The 21,175-nt window shown below is 41.9% G+C and overlaps 1 protein-coding gene across 1 annotated transcript in view; it reads right to left on the minus strand.

Annotated features, from left to right (window-relative positions):
• Positions 1-277: 277 nt before the first annotated feature.
• Positions 278-21,175, minus strand: part of TMED3 (transmembrane emp24 protein transport domain containing 3) — a 71,729-nt gene continuing 50,831 nt past the window's right edge. Inside the window, exon 3 of the mRNA XM_011938396.1 lies at positions 278-393. Within this exon, the coding sequence (XP_011793786.1) occupies positions 343-393 (51 nt within the window). The 3' untranslated portion in view covers positions 278-342. The remainder of the gene's footprint in view (positions 394-21,175) is intronic.

Below are 21,175 nucleotides of genomic sequence, written 5' to 3' on the forward strand. Positions count from 1 at the left end.
CAGGTGAGTGGGATGGGAACTCCCCAGGTGCAGCTGCAGCCGCTTTCCCAGGTGCAGGGCCTGGGCATCTCTGCAGCCTACATCCTCGGGGACCAGAAAGGCCCCCCTGTTCCTGCAGACTCGGGGATGTCTGCTCCCACTGCCTGGCCTCGCTCCTCTCCCAGGGCCTGCTCCAGTCTAGGAGCGGGGTGGGGCCCAAGCCCTGCGGCCTTGAATGGCAGCCAGAGGCAGAGTCCTGGGCGGAAGGGGGTGGGTCCCTCTGGTAAAGCCCCACCTTCATGTCCCACGGAGCGTGCACAGGAGGTAAACAAGCAGTTGGAAGAGGCAGATCCCAGATGGTGATCACACTGGAACCCTTAGTGGTGGCAGTGGTGTTGGTGAAGCATTGGGACACTTGGAAAGGAAATAAATCGTGTTTATGCCCTTGTAATTGACTTTGTCAGTGGGAATAAAGACTATATTGTTTTGGAAAGAACATTAGTATGAGATACCCATGAAAGATAATATAAAAGAAGCTTCCCTTCCCCTATATCTGAAAACACTACTTCATAAGTAGATAATCTGATCGAAATTCAGGATGAGGAGTGGCAGGAAGGATAGGTGGCTGAAATATCCACTAGCCATGCTGGTAGAAGTTGAGAGTGAAGTGGAAGACATAGAGAAAGGGATTAAGGTTTCCAGCCAGGAGCTGATGGGGGTAGAGGTAGTGAACTTCTAAGCCAAAGGAGCTGAGCACCCAGAAGAATTGTGAAGGGCAAACACAACTTCTGGCAGCCCGGGGAAGGCCAGCAGGCCACTGTGGGATAGGTACTGCCAGTGCAGGCCAGGCATCACTGCGAGAATGACCTCTCCCCTTGCAACAGCACTTTAGCTATGCATTCTGGCACTGGGCTTGTGTGGGTATCAGCAAGTGGCAGCCCCAAACAGGTACTACTGTCAGCCAAGAGAAGGTAGGGCTAGTCACAACTATTTTGTTTTTCAGTGAGGCAGATCACAGAGGAGAGTCTGGGGGTCCAGCCGGCTTATAGCCTCTCTAAAAAGAAGTTCCTTCCAGGAACAATGCCTGCTAAGCTGTTCATTTCAGCTCAGTTCCTGAGTAAGGAGTTAAAACTCAACAGTACCATGAACCCATGACCTGCGCATGGCTTGCGTTGTGGCCTTGATGTCTATCTCTTCCTAGGGCAGGCCTGCCATTCATGTTGCTGAGGACTGCCAAGAGGATGGGGTGATCTTCACGCCCATAGCTGCAGAGCACAAAACCTAGAAGGGCAGAGACTCCTTCCTGCAAAGTCCAGAAAAATCTAAGCCCTGTTGAGTAATGAAACCCCTCTCAACAGCTACTTTGTACACAACGCACATGATTTTACTAATGGGGAAACTGGGGCCCCAAAAGCTTAAATTGCTTTTTGTTAGTGATAGAGCTGGTCACCTCTAGGCTGTGATGCAATATTTTTAAGTCCATATGATTACTTCTGACAGCATCAAGACCCCAGTGGGCTCTGGAAGAAAGAAGGAAGGTGCTTTGAAGACAAGAAGGGCAGCTCCGACATTGGTAAGTCAAGAGTCTGAGCTGACTTTGCAATCACATGACACACAGCCTTTTAAACCAACGAAATAACCAGGCAAATGCAACTGTTTATCACCCCAGGGGACAGCAGGTAGCTCTAATAAGACCAAGCCAGGTGAGAGTGGCTGCAATATGACTTGTCTTCTTTTGTCCCTATTCTGATGAGATACCAGGTTAAACCTGCCCTCTCATCCTGGGCACCTTTGGGCAGGGGAACAAACCTCTGTGACATTTAGTACTTGTTCTAGACAAAAGTTACCCAAAAGTGCTAATGGTTCAAAGGAACAATTAGGAGTTTCACTACAGATCACCTGCTACCTCCTTATTGCTCCAGAGGACCTGTTTTGCTAAGTGTGCATCTCTCAAACTGTTCATGCTGAAGTGAGCAGAAAATGAGACTAAGAGACATTCACCTTAGCTTCTGTCTGTTGAGGGTTTGTCTCCTTTGGTTTATGGGGTCTGTGTGCACTCTGCCTTGGCTCAGGTTCATTTGTTCAAGGCTGTTAAGGTTACAGACTTAACTGGGTTTCTTTCCTGCCTTAGAGCCCACCAACAACTAGAGGATGCTGCCACCTGGTGGTAGGAATAGCCTTGCCTGGGACGCTACACCAGTGAGCATCAAATTGCACTAAAAAGCTAAGACTTGGCAAGAATACCCCTTGCACAGAGACTTGGAAGGAAATCAATTTCCAGGTGCCTTGACTGCCATTCTTAAAATCTGCCTGAGAACAGATTGGAACGATCAGATAGTCTCCTTTCCCATCTTCTCTTTTACAATGGCCTTTTTGGACAAAAAAGAAAGGCACATTCTTATCCATCCTGAATCTTACTATTGTGCATTGCCCTGAGCTGTAAATCAAAACAAACAACAACAACAACAAAAAAAAACTTCAGGATGCCAAAGGGACAATCTAAAATACTGTCTTCAAGGACAACTCTATTAATGATTAATCAAAACATCATAGGCTTGTCTAGGATTTGTCTCTTTCTGCAGGTCTGGGAGATATTTCTGTTAGGATAAGTGAGACATCGGAACTTATGTTGGCCTGTGCTAGAGTGTTCTGAATTTGGATATATTGTAGAGTAAAGCAATGAAGGGTTTCACCTCTTCCATCCCCCAAATATTGCCAAGTAGAGCAGCACTCTTGAGGGAGAGCCCTCTGAAAATGTAAAAATGAACCCCAGAAAATGTACCCTCCCTCCCTCTCTCTCTCTCTATATATACACACACACACATATATATGTATTTTTATACATATATATACACACATGTATATGTATTTTTTTGAGACAGAGTCTCGCTCTGTAGCCCACACTGTAGTAAAATGGCACAATCTCGACTCCCTGCAATCTCTGCCTCCTGGGTTCAAGCAATTCTCCTGCCTCAGCCTCCCGAGTAGCTGGGATTACAGGTGCATGCCACCACACCCGCCTAATTTTTGTATTTTTAGTACAGACAGGGTTTCACCATGTTGGTCAGGCTGGTCTCGAACTCCTGACCTCATGATCTGGCCCCTCCCTCAATATTTAAGTGATTCCTTTAAAGACATATTTATACCAAGGACCTGCACAGCTTAGTGATGCTGATGCTTTTAAGCATGATTAGAATGTTTTCTGAGCTACCAGGATTCTCCAGTATACACTGACTCATTCCTGCAGAAAAAAGCCTTTTGTGATCTTTCAGATTTCATGCGTTTCATTCAATAATGTAGTTAAAACCTGTTTTAACACATCATATTATGAAATATTTATTCCAATTACTCTGTCATTACCTTATTTCAGCTTATAAAATGTTTAATATTTTTCTATCTCTTTTTAACAAAAAACAAAATTATATGCTAGCTGTCAGATTGGTTCATTTATACACTTTCATTAAATACATAAGGAAAGCTTGATCAGTATATCTAATGTGATTAATAATTTCTGATTTTATACCTGATTCTTATGTAATTGTTAATTATTTCAAAAAGTTAGCCACCACTGTTTAATACACAAATACATACACATTTTTCAAATATATGCCTCATATACCTAGCTTCTTAAATAACAAATTTTAGCCACACTTTACATTGCAATAATATTAGAGCAGCTATTAGAAATGTATCACTTCATTATTGATTGCTGTTAGTAATATATCTTACAAGATGTGCTTTTAAGTTATTCTTTAGTTGTTCTTTCGAAAATACTATTTTTTGAAACACATATTGAAAAATAAAGTCAATCCCTTCCAGTTTTATTAAATAAAGAAGGGAAACCTAATGTGACTGAATAGTTTGCCAACAAGAAATTGGCTTTGCTCATCAGGTTATGTGGATGATATTTTCCATCAACTGAATAAGCTAAATCTGCAGTTCTAAGATTTCAATCATAATAAAAATTATTTATAAAGCAGGCAAGACAATTAAGACATTTGATAAAATAATATTGGATTGACAAAGGCATACTGAAAGTAAAATTTCAATTTTCCCCATGCTATTGATTAAATATGGTGCCTGTGAGTAAAGGGGCAACAGTATAATTGATAGTCACTTAATACATATTGGTAAAGATTTTTTTGGTTATATGTTCCAGGAATATAAATAAGAAATCACTTTATGAATGGGCAACATCCTTTGAAAATAAGGTGTTTTCCAACTATTTGATTTCAACAACATTGCAGAAAGACCTAATTAGGTCATCAGCTGATATTGATAGATAAGTATATCACTTTTGACATATTACTTAGAAGAAGTTCCAAGAATGGAGTCACAGTTCTGAAACATAATTTCTATTCCCACCTCCATATTTCTGAGAACAAGTTTTCTCAGTATTTGTATCTATAAAAATGAGAAAATAGAATAGATGCTAAATCATGTTATATTTTGGCAATAAGTAAAATTAATCAGTGGAATATAATAATGTTTTTACAAGCATCAGTCTCATTAAAAGAATGTATTTACAACAACCTTCCTCTTTTATGTTGTAATTAGTTGCCTGCCCACCCGTGAGCTCCCATGCCTCATCCTATAGTAGAAAGTCCTCCCTGGAAAGCAGGTGTTCACCCAGTGACCTCAGGCATGTCATATGGTCATGTGACTACTTCTCACCCATAGAAAATAAGCAGTCACAGTGGGTGGAACTTCCAGGCCAAGGCTTTTAAGAAGGTCTTCCCTATACAATCCTCTTCCTTCTCCAGCTGTATTCTGCTAAGATGAGGAGGCGCTCAAGGATGGAGAAGCCAAAAATCAAGAGGCTTGAGTCTCTGAATCACTGGACAGAGAGTCACATGCCAACTAGAACATCCACCTAAGACTGGAAAATGGGACAGAGATAAACTTCCATTGTGTTAGGCCACTGGAATTGGGGATTTGTTTAAACAGCCATTGCTACCTTAAATAACACAACACTCAATAATGACTTACCAATATTTATAATACATCTCTGTTGCTTTTAATAAATATATGCTAGTAATGAATTGTTTTAACAATTCAATCCAGAAGAATTTTTAACACTTAGAGCCTTATGGTCATAGGAAATTGTTTAAAAGTTTAATTTCAATTTCCATTCGTAATTTTGATATAGGGAATTTTGATGGCATGATCAATAAATATTAAAATGTATTATAATATAAGCTAAAATTATGTATTGGAAGGGACGTGGCAAAATAAATTCAAGCAAATAAAAGGATGATATAAAACTTTTTAACATTATGGAACAGACTAACATTAACTAACATTTAACATTATGGAACAGACTAAAAATCTGTGCATTATAGTAGGTATTTTTAAAAGTTATTAAAGCATGAATTGGCAAGTGACAGATCTGTATCTGAAGTTAGAGACATCTTTATAATCATTCACTACGTGTGCATTTATTGACTACTCTCCATACTCCAGACACTGTATTAGAGACTGTAAAAGTATAAAAATAAGACACACCTACACTCAAAACTCCCTCCCCACATGTACACTTGAAAATCCTCCCTACATTCTCTCTCTCTCTCTCTCACACACACACACACTCCACTGGGGGTCTGCTATTTTGAATACCTAAGATGGCATATCCACCTCACCCTAGAAAGTAGGGTATTGAAAAGAAAATAGGCCCATGTGAGCAAGAAAACGGCTCAACCTAAAATTGCAAATGAAAGAGTGATCTTGTTCATTTATACATTCTGTACTTTTTTTATGATAATACCTGTAATACCTATATCACTGCTCCCTGGTATCCCTCTAGTTCTTCCCAAAGTGGCAATGCAAGCAGCTAATTCCAGGTTTTCTCAGCTTCATGAAGACCTACCAGTAAGTAGTCACAGCCTTGACCCCCCCATCCCACTGATTGAGGGAGCCACTGAGCACATCATACTTGAACTGGCCTTGTTACCTGAGGCTATTTGAAAGGAAGTCTTGGAGCTCTGCAAAAACTATAAAACAGACCCAAGTCTAGACCAGCTAGATGATTCCAGGAAGGGGGAACAAACTCTGAGCACCAACTAAAAAGCAATAAAACAAACACCAACAATAAAAATGCTAAACAAAAGGTATTTGGAGGTTATGATGGATAGTAACCCAATGTCAACAATTCAATGAGACTACCAAAAGGTTAATGCTATTTTAGAGACATTAATGAAAGCCTAGGTTCCAGAACAAAGGAGGGGTTATTTTTCATCTATCTGACATAGTCAAATAACAATTTCAACAGTGTGTTCTGTTCTGGGTAACACACTCTGTAAGCAGCCCTGACAAACTAACACTTCCCCATAAATTCTCTCCACCATCTCCACACAAAGCAATGAGTAGTTATGGGATTAAAGTGGGAAATAAGTGGGGTGGGACTGGGGTTGTTTTTGTAATTCTGGAGTTTAGAAAATCTTCTGACATTGCATAATTCTACTAAAATACAATATGCAAAATGACCAATAATATCTATCTCTAAGAGCATCTGTCTCTACTCTTCTTATTTAAGTTACCCAAGAATGCCAAAAACTATCAAACAGAGGGTTCTGATCTTCATAGCATGGTTTATAAAAATTACAGTGTTATACTTTAACTTAAAGAAAACTTTCTTTTGAATAGATGAAGTAAGTTTTGAGACGGCACGTCCCCTAACTTGGAATTGATAAGCAAAGGAGGTATAGTAGAAGAGTAAATTGTTAGGTTAAATAATCCCAACTCTAACTTATGTTGCATAGGGCTGCCATATTTTTTGCCCTTCACCTTGGATACAGAGGATGAGAGGACAACACGTCTGACCATCACCACTCACCTTCCTTCTCTGAAAGGCTTCTGATGTCACATAAAATCATGCACCCTGAATAGTTTGGATGTGTGTCCCTGCCCAAATCTCATGTTGAAATGTAATCCCCAGTGGTGGAGGTGGGGCCTGCTGGGAGGTGATTGGCTCATGGGGATGGAGTTCTTATGAATCATTTAGCACTATCCTCTTGGTACAGTCCTTACGATAGTAAGGAGTTCTTGCAAGATCTGGTCATTTAAAAGTATGTGGCACCTCCTCCCTCTCTCTCTTGCCTCTGCTTTTGCCATGTGACATGCTTGCTCCTGCTTTGCCTTCCACCGTGAGTGGGAACTTCCTGAGGCCTCCCCAGAAGCAGATACTCTATAGCCTGCAGAACCATGAGCCAATTAAACCTATTTTCTTATAAATTACTCAGACTCAGGTATTTCTTTATAGCAATGTGAGAATGGATTAATACAAACTCTAAGCTCTCCTGATGACAGTGGAATTTGGCCCCACACAATACTCTTTTTTCCCAACCATTACAGAGGATGTCCCTGGGAGTAACCAAGAAAGAGATGGGTAAACACAAGGAATGTCAGTTGTTATCCAGACAGAAGGAGACCAAACAGAGGTGGGACATTGTGCTAATTGGTGACTTGAGGAGCATGGGACAGACAGACCCTCTCCTCCTTCCTGGTCAAGGCCCAGCATCAGAGAACTGGGAAGTTGCACCTGGCATGATCAAAGGGCCAGAGGGATGCTGCTGATAAGGGCCCTTTATATGAACCTTTTGAGGCTTTGGGAATGAAACATTTTTGCAAGACTCTATGGAATTCTGAAGGTCATGAGAAACTACGAGTGTTTCTAGCATTACGAAGACAAAAGATTAGCAATTTAAGGGTGGCTTTGGTGTGAAGTCTTAAGGGAGGAGAAAAAGACCTTCATGTATCTGCCTGATTGCCCTGCTCAGCAACCCAGGATAGAGAATCAGAGAAAAAGCTCACTCTAGGAATGAAGTACACTAGTCTATTTGAAGCATCTCCTAGACTGTGTTTCTTGGGGTCTGCAATCCACTGGACAATTTGCAAAAGGAGTTATGGTCCAAAGCAGAGTTAATGTGATCCACCTGTTTGTCCTGGTCCATTTGCAAATTAACCTTAACAAGAAGGCCTTTATAATTAACCATGCTTCATCCAGAAATATCCCTAAACCCGCAAGTCCTTGTAATCAGGTAGATAATTTGGCAGGCATTTGGTAGAGAGACACTGGGGATGGGAGAGAACGTACCTGCATTTCATCAGTTTCTATCTTGGTTTTATGCATTTTTTCATATGGGAATTTTTAACTGAATCCACCTAAAGTTTAAGCAATTTCCTGCCCAACAGATCCTAAAAAGTCATTTTGCTTCAGGCAGAAAAAGTCTCAAATGTAAACCAAAAATAAAATTATAAGCCCCCCCAACTGACTGAATGGACTCCTCTTTGCCAGGGGCATTCCAAAGTAAACATAAAAAACTAGTTCAGGTCATGATAAGAAGAGGGGACATCTGACATGCCTCATTATACTTTCCTCCCTTTGGAATTCAGGCATAACTTACTAGCATTAACATTAAAACAGTGATCCTGAGACTGACAAAACAGTCTCTTTGTAGCAATAAGATACCAAATTCCAACCTGACTCTAGCATAGCATCACATGGCAGGTAGCAGTCCCTGGATGAAACTGAAGTATTTTACCCTAAAATATATTTATTTGACATATTTTGAAAGGGCCCTGCAAAGTTGCAGAGCCATTGGGGAAAATTTACTGAAGAAAGTCCCCTTCTTTTTCCAGGTCTTTCCCCTTGATCCAGGAGAGATTTAACTAAGAGATTTAACCTTTTAGAGTCTGATAAGAGACATTTACTGAACCTTGCTACCTGAAGGCTTCATCATAACAAGAACCTTGGCTTCCACAACCTCCCTTATCTTAACTACAAACATTTATTTCTGCTGACTTCAACTCTTCAGGAAGACCATAACCCTTTCAACCAATTGCCAATCAGGACATCTTTGAATCCACCTATGACCTGTAAGCCTCTGCTTCGAGTTGTCCTGCCTTTCCAGACCAAACCAACGTACACCTTACATGTATTGATTGATGTCTTATGCTTCCCCTGTATAAAACCAAGCTGTAACCCAATTACCTGGCGTGCATGTTCTCAGGACCTCTTAAGACTGTGCCTCAGTCCTTGGTCACTCATATTTGGCACAGAATAAATCCCTTCAAATAGCTTACAGGGTTTGACTCTTTTGCATCAACACAAACCCAACTATATAGACCATGAAACCCAAAGCCACAGCAGCTCAGAGAGGCTGCCCACTCTTGCTTTGTATGCTGAGTTTGTCCTCATATCAGTACTTAATCTTCTGTTCATTTGCAGGAATGAAAGGGATAGATGATAAACTACTGTGGGGAGGGGCGGGAAATTCACTGAAGGATGGGCTTGCTCACATTAAACCATATTTATAACCTTTTGCAGTTGAAGACAATTGAACAGCCAAAGAAAATAGCCCAAGAGGGAGACCAAAAAGATTTAAGATGCCTTGATGGAAGATTCTTTTTTTTTTTTTTTTTTTTTTTTTTTTTATTTTATTTTTTTATTATACTTTAAGTTCTAGGGTACATGTGCATAACGTGCAGGTTTGTTACATATGTATACTTGTGCCATGTTGGTGTGCTGCACCCATCAACTCGTCAGCACCCATCAATTCATCATTTATATCAGGTATAACTCCCCAATGCAATCCCTCCCCCCTCCCCCCTCCCCATGATAGGCCCAGTGTGTGATGTTCCCCTTCCCGAGTCCAAGTCATCTCATTGTTCAGTTCCCACCTATGAGTGAGAACATGCGGTGTTTGGTTTTCTCTTCTTGTGATAGTTTGCTAAGAATGATGGTTTCCAGCTGCATCCATGTCCCTACAAAGGACGCAAACTCATCCTTTTTTATGGCTGCATAGTATTCCATGGTGTATATGTGCCACATTTTCTTAATCCAGTCTGTCACAGATGGACATTTGGGTTGATTCCAAGTCTTTGCTATTGTGAATAGTGCCGCAATAAACATACGTGTGCATGTGTCTTTGTAGTAGAATAATTTATAATCCTTTGGGTATATACCCAGTAGTGGGATGGCTGGGTCATAATAAAATACTGGCCAACCGGATGGAAGATTCTTGACAAAGTTCCCAGACTAGCATAATCCTGTTGAAAATGCAGCCCTTTCTATCCCTTACCAAGGAGTTTCTATGAATAAAAGAGATAACAGCCTATGGTCTTATCTGCATGATTAGTGGTGTTTATAAAACACCAGTTCATTGCATGGCAAGAGAATAACTAGTGCAAACTTGTTTACAGGTATAAAAATAAAACAGAATCTACTAAAACCAGAAACACAAGGGCTTCATTCTCTTCTATCTCTACTCATTTGATCAGTCTAGGTTAGCAGTGAGCTAGGCTCTGGAGAATCCCATACAGATAAATCAAAAAATTGTGGATCTGTTATTTAAAGCTATCAGACAAACAAGGAGAAAGCTCATTTTTCAGACATTGCCTGAAATTTGACTTGAAAAGATGGGCTATATGGCTATTATGGCTATAGAAGGGGCACTGTTAAGAAAGGAGAATTCTAAAGGATTCTGTTCAATTCTAATTACCTAGCTAGGAACTGAATGGTAGAGTCAGGGTTAGGGAGTGATATGGTTTGGCTGTGTCCTCACTGAAATCCCAACTGGAATTGTAGCCCCCATAATCCCTATGTGTCATGGGAGGAACCCAGTGGGAAGTAATTGAGTCATAGGGGCTGGTTTTCCCATGCTGTTCTGCTGACAGTGAATGAGTCTCACAAGATCTGATGGTTTTATAAAGGAAAGTTCCCCTGTGCATGTTCTCTTGCCTGCTACCATGTAAGATGTGCCTTTGTTCTTCCTTTGCCTCCCGCCATGATTTTGAGGCCTCCCCAGCCATGCTGAACTGTGAGTCAATTAAACCTCTTTTCTTTGTAAATTACCCAGTCTCAGATATGTCTTTATTAGCAGTGTGAGAACAGACTAAGACCAGGAGGGAAAGGAGAGGACAAGTCTCAGGTATGGAAGATTACAGAAAATTCTGCAGAGAAGGTGAGGACCTTATAACAGTAATTCAATTCAACATACCTGTACTTCAACCTCTCTACCTGCATCTTCCCACATTACAAATTCTCCACCCTGGCAAAGACATCCACCCCTGCCTATCTCCACCATCTCCTCTGGGCCAATAAGCCTTCTACTTACTTTACAACTTCTCTACCCATCTTCGTGAAACTGCCTTTGCAGAATTATAAGTAATGAGAGAAACCTAACATGACTGACTCCATCTTGCTTCTAACGTCACAGGCTAAGGTTTTTCTGTTTGTTTGCTTGTTTGTTTTTGCTTATTCTAGCATGGAGGCCAAGATAACTATGAGAATAATTTAGTTGATAGTTAAACTTTGAGACAAGGAAAACTGATCCCCCTTCTTGTTCAGAGATTGATGTCACACTCACAAGAAAAGGTAGAATTATGGTAGAGGCTTGAACTTTGTTAAAGAATAGGCATAAACAATGACCTGCCATTGCCTATCTTGCTTTTCTATAAGTTGCTTACTGTCCCCAGAGGCACATAACCAGAGGCTGCAAAATTTATAACTTCCCCAACTACTCCTATAGATAACATCACTATTATAAAACCTAAAGAACTGGTCTTGGAAATATTTTTCAGATTTGGCATTTCAGCAGACCAAGAGATGCCCCTAGTCCTGAGACGCCCCTCCCAGGAACTAACTCAGCTGCATGAAGACAGTTTAGATACTCCTGTGGTTTCATCCCTGGCCAATTGATGATTTCAGTTCCCTAACCCCCTGCCCACCAAAGTACCCTTAAAAACTCTAGCCTCCGAATTCTTAGAGAGGCAGATATGAGAAATTTCTCCCATTCTCCTCCCTTGGCTGGAGAGCAATTATTAAACTCTTTCTTTGCTGCAACACCTACTGTTTTCAGTGCATTGGGTTTTTGTTGTTGTTGTTGTTTTTTTTTTTTAGGGCAGCAGGCAATGAGAATCTGTTGGGCTGTGACACTGGGGCCCAGGAAGCTGTATTTCCATCACTTCTCACTGTCACTCAAAAAGTCACCAGCACCAACCCTCATCAACAAAAGACATTTTGTATGGATTTTCTTAATATAGTCACATCTTTAAAGATTTGGATATAAAATTCATTGATATACATCATGGCATCTAAACCTACTTAGGGACCTCAATTTCAAAATATGCAGCCTAATCAATTCCTTTAAGAATACATATCTGTGTATTTGGTTTTCTTGAAGGAGGGCCTACTTGGCACACTATTTGGTAAACTAAAAGATACATTCTTAAATATGTTAGAGTTCAAAACTTAAGGCAGTTTCAAGCATGGGCAGATGAATATTCTTTCAGTTTGATCACTGTCAGATTAGTAACAGTTCATCTGCCTCTCTGGAGAAGTTGGCTGGGAAGACTTTATAGATGCCTTTCACACAACCTGTGACTGAGATAAGCTCAGTGCAGAGCTGTTTGTGTATTCAGGCAATGGAAATCGACTGCAAAGGAGAAATGCCAGACATGCCAAGTAAAGCAATATGAGCAGAAGATCCTTAAAGAATGACTGTTTCGTTCACAGAACCATCAGAGGCCAAAGAACTACACCAACATTGCTTCCCATTTAAGAACTCACAGACTCAAAACTATATCCATAGGTTCCAGCAGTATATCATTGGGTTTCATGGTCTCCATGTAAAAACTACCCCATTAATAACCGAATTCTGTCACTTAGGAGGTCATAAAATCAGACATAGACATTTGACATTGAATGGCAGAACTAGTTATGAAGAGAAATTATCAATCAGTGCCCAGTTAGGAAAACAGAAACCACTGTAGGTGTTTCAGAGTGTTAGAAGTGATGGAGGAGCAAGAGGGGATGGTTGAGGTGAAACCCATGTGACTAGGGAAGCAAAAGGAAAATTGATATTCCCCAGAGCCCATTGCTGGGGCTGATGGAATCCCTATTCCTGCCTGCCCCAATCTGTGGGATGACAGGAGTCTGCACTCCTGTGGAAGCTGCAGGAGTTCTGGAACCTACAGTCATCAGGGGCTGCTCCTGCTGGAGCCAGAGTCCAAGCTTTGAGCTATTGCTGCTATTGCAACTGCCCTGCTTGAGCAGAATCCAGGAAGCTGCCCTAGCAGGGACCTGCTATTGCCACTTGCTGGAGGTGACTTCAGATGAAGAAGGGGAAAAAAAAGGATCTCCCTTCCTTCTGAGAAACAGCAAAGCAGCCCCTGACAGCCAGGAGCTGGCCTGGCACAGCAGGGCCTTGGTGTTCTGTTAGACATAAATCACTTCACAGAACACCAACATCAAACAGGGCTACTCAGGGCCAATGATGGACCAAGACAAAAACAAGACTACTCCATAATTATATGTGAACACAGACAAAACATGAGCACTATTCAAATCATAAAAATGACCTCACATTCCCCCATTCTGGCTAATATTGTAACTGAAATGCGGGTTAGTTGTTTACCTCTTGCAGAGTCTAATTAACAAGATCGAGGTCTGGTATAAAGGGATTTATTTCCAAAGCCAGCTTAGGGGAAGAAGCACAGGCATCCCACCTTTAAATGTACCACTTTGCTTTAGGAACAGGAAGTGGGCACTTTTTAAAAGCAGGGGAGGAGGCCAGCAAGGTGAGAGTCTGCATGTTAGCTTGGAGCCTTACCTATCAGGCGGTCAAGCTAGTGATAACTGGCATCTTCATGGGCAAGACTAGGCTGAAAACTACCCAGGTAGGAGAGAGTAGCAGACATGTTTTTCAGCTATTATCTCTCGAGGCAACCCCCTGGTGGGTGAGAGTTTCCTAGTGGGCATGCTTTGGTTTATAAATCCACTGTTAACTCTCAAGGAGAGTTCTGTCTTGGAGAACATAGTTAGATGAACTTGCCTTGTAGGAAATGTCTGATGAAGAAGAGGTAAAAGGCTATATTTGCATTTCTTTCTTTTTCTTTTTCTTTTTTTTTTTTTTTTTTGAGACAGAGTCTCACTCTGTTGCCCAGACTGGAGTGTAGTGGCGCGATATCGGCTCACTGCAACCTCCACCTTCCAGGTTCAAGTGATTCTCCTGCCTCAGCCTCTTGAGTAACTGGGATTACAGGCGTGTGCCACCATGCCCAGTTAATTTTTTTTTTTTTTTTGTATTTTTAGTAGAGATGGGGTTTCACCAAGTTGGTCAAGCTGATCTTAAACTCCTGACCTCATGTTATCTGCCCGTCTTGGCCTCCCAAAGTGCTGAGATTACAGGTGTGAGCCACTGTGCCCAGCCTTATATTTACATTTCTAAAGGGTTAAGTAGGAAGTGGAGAACCAGGGGAACAAGAAGAGAAAATAATAAAATGATTAAAAATAATTAAACTAACTCTTAGAAAAATGGAGGTGCTCAGTTACAATATGACTGACTACTGCTTCTTTACCAATTACAGTTTTGGCCTCACCTAGTTTTCCCTCCTTCTAGATTTATTAAGATACCCAAACATAAAATTAACCCCCAATTCCTGGCACCATCTAATATCTCTTCCTTAGTTAAACTTTTCCCAAAAACACTGACTACAAGCCCAAGTCCTATCATAGGTCCTTTCTAACACTATCTTACAGAGGTACCCCATAATTCCCATAGTGTGCAAGCTCCCTCACAGCAAGAAGCAAGCCCCACCTTTTTCACTAAAGGAGTTCTCAGTGGTCTTTGGCTGGAGCATTAACACTTCCAACTTCCAATCTGCTGCCAGCAAAGTATGTTGGATTTTGACCATCAGTTGGGAATGATGATCAAAAAAGCATGAAAGCCCTCTAAGCATGAAAGTAAAGGAAAATCTTGAGTTCCTTCAAGGCAAATTCCAGGCATCTAGCTGGCCCTCAGAAATAAATAAGCAACTTGATAAGCAAGAAGGTAATAGTAACTTAAAATAATAGCTAAAGAAGCCAGAATCACATGATGTTTGGTTCTCCTATAGAAACTAAAGACAATATCCTAACATACGTCCCTGAGTTGTTTTTCAGAAACCTGGATCCCCATCAAATGGATCCACTGGCACTGAGACCCCAGGCAATGGGGAGCTGAGGACTGAGCTCTGACCACTGTTCTCTGTTCTAAATTACTCCCTGAGGGGCCTGGATAAAGGTATACTCACAAATGAGCTAATTCTTTTCTACTGACCTCAAATTTTTCAACAAAGCTTCTCTTCCTTAACAAATTGCAAATCAGAAAATCTTTGTATCTACCTATGATCTGTAACACCCTGTTTCAAGATGTTTCGCCCTTTAGGGCAAAACCAATGTGCAATTTCCGTGTATTGATTTATTACTTTACTTGTAACTTCTACTTTCCTAAAATTTACCCCTGCCTTTAAAAACCCCATACCTGCAACCCATCGGGTTGTCCAACAGCCTTTTCTGGCAGCACATTGGGAGATGAAAGTGTCAATGCCCCAACCAAAGGCCACCCAGAACACCTGTAGTGGATCGGGTGGGGTTTACTTCTTGCTCTGAGGGAGCTTGCACACTCTGGGAACTGTGGGGTACCTCTGTAAGAGAGTGTGAGAAAAGACCTATGATAGGACTTGGGCTTGTGTTAGGTGTTTTAGGGGAGAGTTTAAGGAAGAGGTGTTAGATGCTGCCAGGATTTGGGTGTCAGGACTTAAGCATTAGCTTCCCAATCTTCCTTGCTTTATGTCCTACAAATAAAAACCTCCCTTTCTCCCACTGCAAACCTAGTGTGGATCTCTAGTCCTACTGCACCAGGTGAGCAGACCTCAGTTTGATTAGATAACACCACCTGAATGCTGGAGTAATTTCCACTTTACTAATCCAATTTTCTATACTATCCAGTAACCTGCTGACCAACTCTGTTTTAGTTCTGCATCATATTGGACTTTGTCAGGCACCACATGAGATGCATTTGGTTAAAGATGCCTTTACATCTCCACCTAAATCCTTCACCCAGAAAGAAGAATAAAAATCTCTGTGTTGTAATTTTGAATGTCTAATTCAGGACCCAGCAGCTGGGGTCAAGTGAAAATGAAACTTGGTTTATAATCAGCTCTGCTTGAACCACATGGACTGACAGTGTGCAAAGGGCAGTTTCCAAGAAAAGCTAGAAGTTCTGTGATTAGAATTAGGAAAAATGGATCTAAGTAGACCAAAATAATGGACTCTAAATTGTTGTTATCTATATACTATAAGTGAGTGAAAACCTGTGAATTTCCTAGGTTCATTCTCAGTGCTATGGCTAGTGCCAGGGAAAACCACTTTCATGCCCCTTTCTGCTTGGCATTGTCACCAGCATCAGCACTGACCCAAGCTGTCATGATCATTAACATATTCCAGAAGCTGCTTATGCAGCCTTTGCCCCCTCCAGCATACAGGTAAAAAATGGGGTCTGCCTCTATATGTTTACATGTTTTACTTTTGGATATTGATATTACTTATATATATACATGTATATATATTGCTTTGGAGTTTATAATTCAGAATAAGGTAAAGAACTCCAGGATAACCCTGGAAACTTGAGGACCAATGAGGTATTTCTTCCCTAGACATCTGACAATATTAAAATTCCCTCTTGGTTGTCCAGAACAGGCAATTAAAGCCAGGAGGCTATACTAAATGATGTGTCCAGGAACCTGCCAACCTGGAAGGTTTTAGTTTTGTCCACATATTCAAGAAACGTAGAAATAAAAATCATAATAACATTCATTTATTATCAAATATCATTAATATTCATGAAGACACTCCCTTTTCTTTCTCTAGGACCAAGGGCTACTTGTGGCTTTTAAGGAGCATGGAGTCTGTGAACTAAAAGATGCAAATCACTCAGGCCTTGAGGCTGTTCTGAATGGTGCCCTGGCCTGCTTTGGAATGAATTGAATCTACTTAAATGGGGGCCCCTTATGTGGAGCGGTGGGTGGGGCCAAACACCACCCTGTCACTCAGAGTGGGTATAAGGAACAGGCTTTATAGGGGAAACACAAAAGCAAAGGACCAGCAAGATGAAGTGTACAGCACCTTGTTCTTCCTCATTCGTGGAGAAATGCAAGAGGAGGGGATGTTTGAACAAACCCTCAGGGGCAAGGGGGCTTGGCATGCAGAGAATAAAGTCAGTGCTTAGCTGCCATGCAATGTGAGCTTAGACACCAGATGCTAGGACTCTGACATGGTAGGGAATGGGATAACAGCTGCTGGGACACAGGGAGCCCTTAGCTCCATGGGAGACTGCACGCTCAACTCCTCTCACCTGGGGAAAGGTGACATTTGTCCCAGATAGCCCACTTTCAGACAACCTCAGCAGGGCTCCTGGGGTCAACACTAAACAATTCTGCTTGCCCTTCCACAACTTACAAGGCACAGATTCATCTCCAGCCTTACCTTAGTAGAACAATTAAAGAAACATTCATCCTGAGAACAATTAAAGAATCAATTCATCTTGAGGGAGCATGTAAATCTGAATTGAGATTGTGCTGTGCTTTTTGAAAACAATGACCCAGCCATCATTATTCTCTACAACTGACTTGGAAGTTTCCATCTGATGAGTCAAAACCAGTCACTTGTATATTAATGAAAGAAAAAAAAATGCACCTTAAAGTGTAGCACATTAAATACACAAAGGGCTGCTGGAATGCTGAAAAAAGAAAAAGAGTCTGACTCCTTCCTCAAAGTCACACGGCTAATAAGACATTCACCATCACCTTGGAGCTTTAGATTTGTGAAGCCATCCCCAGACTCTGTGCCTAACATTCAAGTAGCTGCCACCACGAGCTTAGCTTTAGGATCTAAATGGCCAGGCTTTCCAAAGAGGTGGATAATGGTGAGACGGAGCAGGGACCCCTCTTAGGGGCCTACTGGGCACTATCCCCCAAGCAAGCATGGAAATAAAGGAAAGTCTTCAGTTCCTTCAAGGGGAATTCTAGGCGCCTAGCTCACCCTGAGAAGTAAAGGAGCAACTTGATAAGCAAGAAGGTATTAGTAGCTTTTAACAACAGCCATGGAAGTTAATCGTGAGATGTTTGGTTCTCTATAGAAACTAAATGTTGTGGGTGAGCAGTGACTACCTGGGCCAGCGGCTCAGGGGTGTAAGAATTTACCACGGCAGTTGTAGATAAAGAAAGGTAGATTCATTAGGAACATATAAAAATAAAGTTGCGGTCAGGAGATCGAGACCATCCTGGCTAACACGGTGAAACCCCGTCTCTACTAAAAAAATACAAAAAATTAGCTGGGCGAGGTGGCGGTCGCCTGTAGTCCCAGCTACTTGGGAGGCTGAGGCAGGAGAATGGTGTGAACCCGGGAGGCGGAGCTTGCAGTGAGCTGAGATCCGGCCACAGCACTCCAGCCTGGGCAGCAGAGCGAGACTCCATCTCAAAAAAAAAAAAAAAATAAAGTTGCAAGAAAGCAATGGGCAGAATCAGCGAGAGAGCAGCTGACTGCAAAGAAACAAAGGCTTCCCGGAGATTTTAGAGGATAGTTCTTGGGCTTCAGAGTGCTATGTACAGTACTGATAATGCCAAGGTAGCAGGAAGGTAACTTGCATTCAGATCTATCAGCCTAGGTGTTTGATGATATTGTGAGCTATGTGCATTATCTACACAGGAGGACCAGATGCGCTGGGTCATAAAGAAAGGCAGACCTGTAGCTTATCTGCGTCCTCTTTTTGTTTATATGTCCTGAACCATGAAGAGAGGCAGACCTATAGCTTATCTGTGTCCTCTTTTTGTGTATATGTCCTGAACCATGAAGAAAGGCAGACCTATAGCTTGTCTGCTTTATCTCTGCTTTCCCTGGTCGTGCCAGCCTGACTCCTTTTCCCTAATTAGAACTCCACATAAGATAACATCTTAACATATGTCTCTGACCTGTTCTTCAGAAACTCGGACCCCAACAAATGGGTCTGCTGGTACACAGACCTCAGATATGGAGGGACCGAGAGGACCAGACTCTTGCTGCTGTGAAAGGAAAATAAAAACTCAGAACCCCAAATCTCTGTGCCAAAAGGAAAAAATTAAGCTGAAAGCTGAGTCATGCAAGAAGCTGCCTTTTCTTTTGTTCCTAGGCAGATAGCTACAGATAAAAGGTTAAATATCTCCACAGATAACTACCCTATGTTCACCTTATCTTACGTAAAGTGCTGATTTACTGAGCGCCAGACATACATAATTGACTGTTCCCCTACCTGCCCCTTTTCTCTTACAACACATGGATTCAGTAATGTGACCATACCCTCCCTCTTTCCCTGCTTTTCCTCTTTTAAATATTGAAGCCCTCAAAATCACCTTTGGAAAAAGGCACAGACTTGTCTCCTGGGCACATCCTTAACCTTGGCAAAATAAACTTTTGAATTAATTGAGACCTGTCTCAGATACTTTTTGGTTTGCACTGCCGTTCTTTGTTCTAAATTTCTTCCTGAGGGGCCTGGAGGAGATCACGTCCACAGCCAGACCTAACTTTCTTTTCTGCTGACCCCAAATCTTTAGACAAAGCTTCTCTTCTTTAATCAATTACAAATCAGAAAATCTCTGAATTCACCTATGACCTGTGGGCCCTTGCTTTGAACTGTCCTGTCTTTTTAGTTCAAACCAGTGTATAATCTTCATGTATTTGAAAGTGAAACAGGAAAGTTACCTGATCCCCATCTCAGGATGTATGACAGGGGTGTGACTCGCCTGTTCTGTCGTCTCTGCTGCTCAAACCCCTGAGGGGAGGGGGAGCATGCAGAGGGACAGATGCAGGAGCCGAAGTGGGTGTGCATTAGAGTGTGCCCTTTTAGCGCTGCCATCCACAGACAGCTTAAGTGTTAATCAGCTCAATGGACCCTCTGCCTTTTTACAAGGGCAGAGGGCCAGTGTGACAGCTTTCTGTATCCCAAGCTCTTTCCCAGTATCCTGGAAGAATCAAGTCACTCACAGGCTTGAAGGATGAATGTGGGATTTTACTGAGTGGTGGAGGTGGCTCTTGGAGGGATGGACAGGGAGCTGGGAAGACGGAGTGGGAAGATGATCTTCCCCTAGAGTTTGGCCATCCAGTGGTCAAACTCCTCTCTGACAGCCCCCAGCTAAACTCTCAGTGTTCAGACATTCCTCCTCTTCTCTCTTTCTCTGCTGTGTTGTTCCACCATTCATCTGCTTATTTCATCTCCTCATCTGCTTGTCTGCTTCTGGAACCTGGGGTTCGGGGTTTGTGTGGGTACCGGATCGGGACATGGCAGGCCAAAAGGCAACTTTTTGGGAATGAGAACAGAAATGCCAGTTCCCACTTAGGGCCACGGGGTTCCAGGCTTGAGGGGTGGGGCCTTTGCTGGGGAACCGCCGTGTGCTACCCAGTATTTGTCTGTCTCCTGTCTGTATCAAAAGGAGTCAGCCAGCTTGCTTTAGGCAGACAGTAAAGAAAGCGTCCCTGGAGAACCTCCGACCTGTCCCACAAGTGCTTACACCAGACATTTTATGCAGATAAGGGAACTTGCACAGGGGGCTTGCCTAAACATGCCCGCAGGGGACTAAGGGCCCACATGCACACTGGGGGAATGCGGGTGGAGCCACCAGGAATTCATGCCTTATATAAATAGGAAACCCAGTCCCATCAGCTTCTATATAAAAAGCCTTTGTATTCAACTGTGAAGGGCCAACCAGCAACCTGCTTTTTAGGACCCGTCTCTTTGCTGAGAGCTTTCCTTTTGCTTAATAAATACTACTCCACTCACTCTATGGTGTCCGCATGCCTAAATTTTCCTGGTTGTGAGACAAGAACCTGGACCTAGCTGAGCTAAAGAAGCAAAAATCCTGCATTATATTGATTTATGACTTTGGCTGTAATCTCAGCCTCCTCGACTTAAAATACCCTTACCTGTAAGCCAGCGGAGAGTTTGGATCTTAAGCATGGGCCTCCCAATTCTCCTTGCTTGGCACCCTGTAGTAAACGCCTTACTTTGTCTTGCTGCGATCCCGGTGTCAGTGTTGAGTTTTGCTGCACTAAGTGGGTGGTGGACCCAAGTTCGGTTTGGTAACAATGGAAAGGAGTTTAGAGTACAGAAATAATCAAATCTGCCCATACGTTATGTTAAAACTGAAGAAAATTAGCAATTTCCTTTTAAAAGTATTGTTTTGCTGCCCAGTTGTAAACTGTTATTGTTTTAGTAAAAATATTATATATCATCAAATAGGGTGAAGTCACATTCATATATTCATCAGCCATTTGTGTTTCCTTTGTGAATGACTTGTTTCTCTCTTTGGCTGTCATTTTTCACTTGGAGTTTTTTTTTTTTTTTTT

The sequence above is a fragment of the Colobus angolensis genome, unplaced genomic scaffold, assembly GCF_000951035.1.
Source record: "Colobus angolensis palliatus isolate OR3802 unplaced genomic scaffold, Cang.pa_1.0 Scaffold172, whole genome shotgun sequence".
Classification (NCBI taxonomy): domain Eukaryota; kingdom Metazoa; phylum Chordata; class Mammalia; order Primates; family Cercopithecidae; genus Colobus; species Colobus angolensis.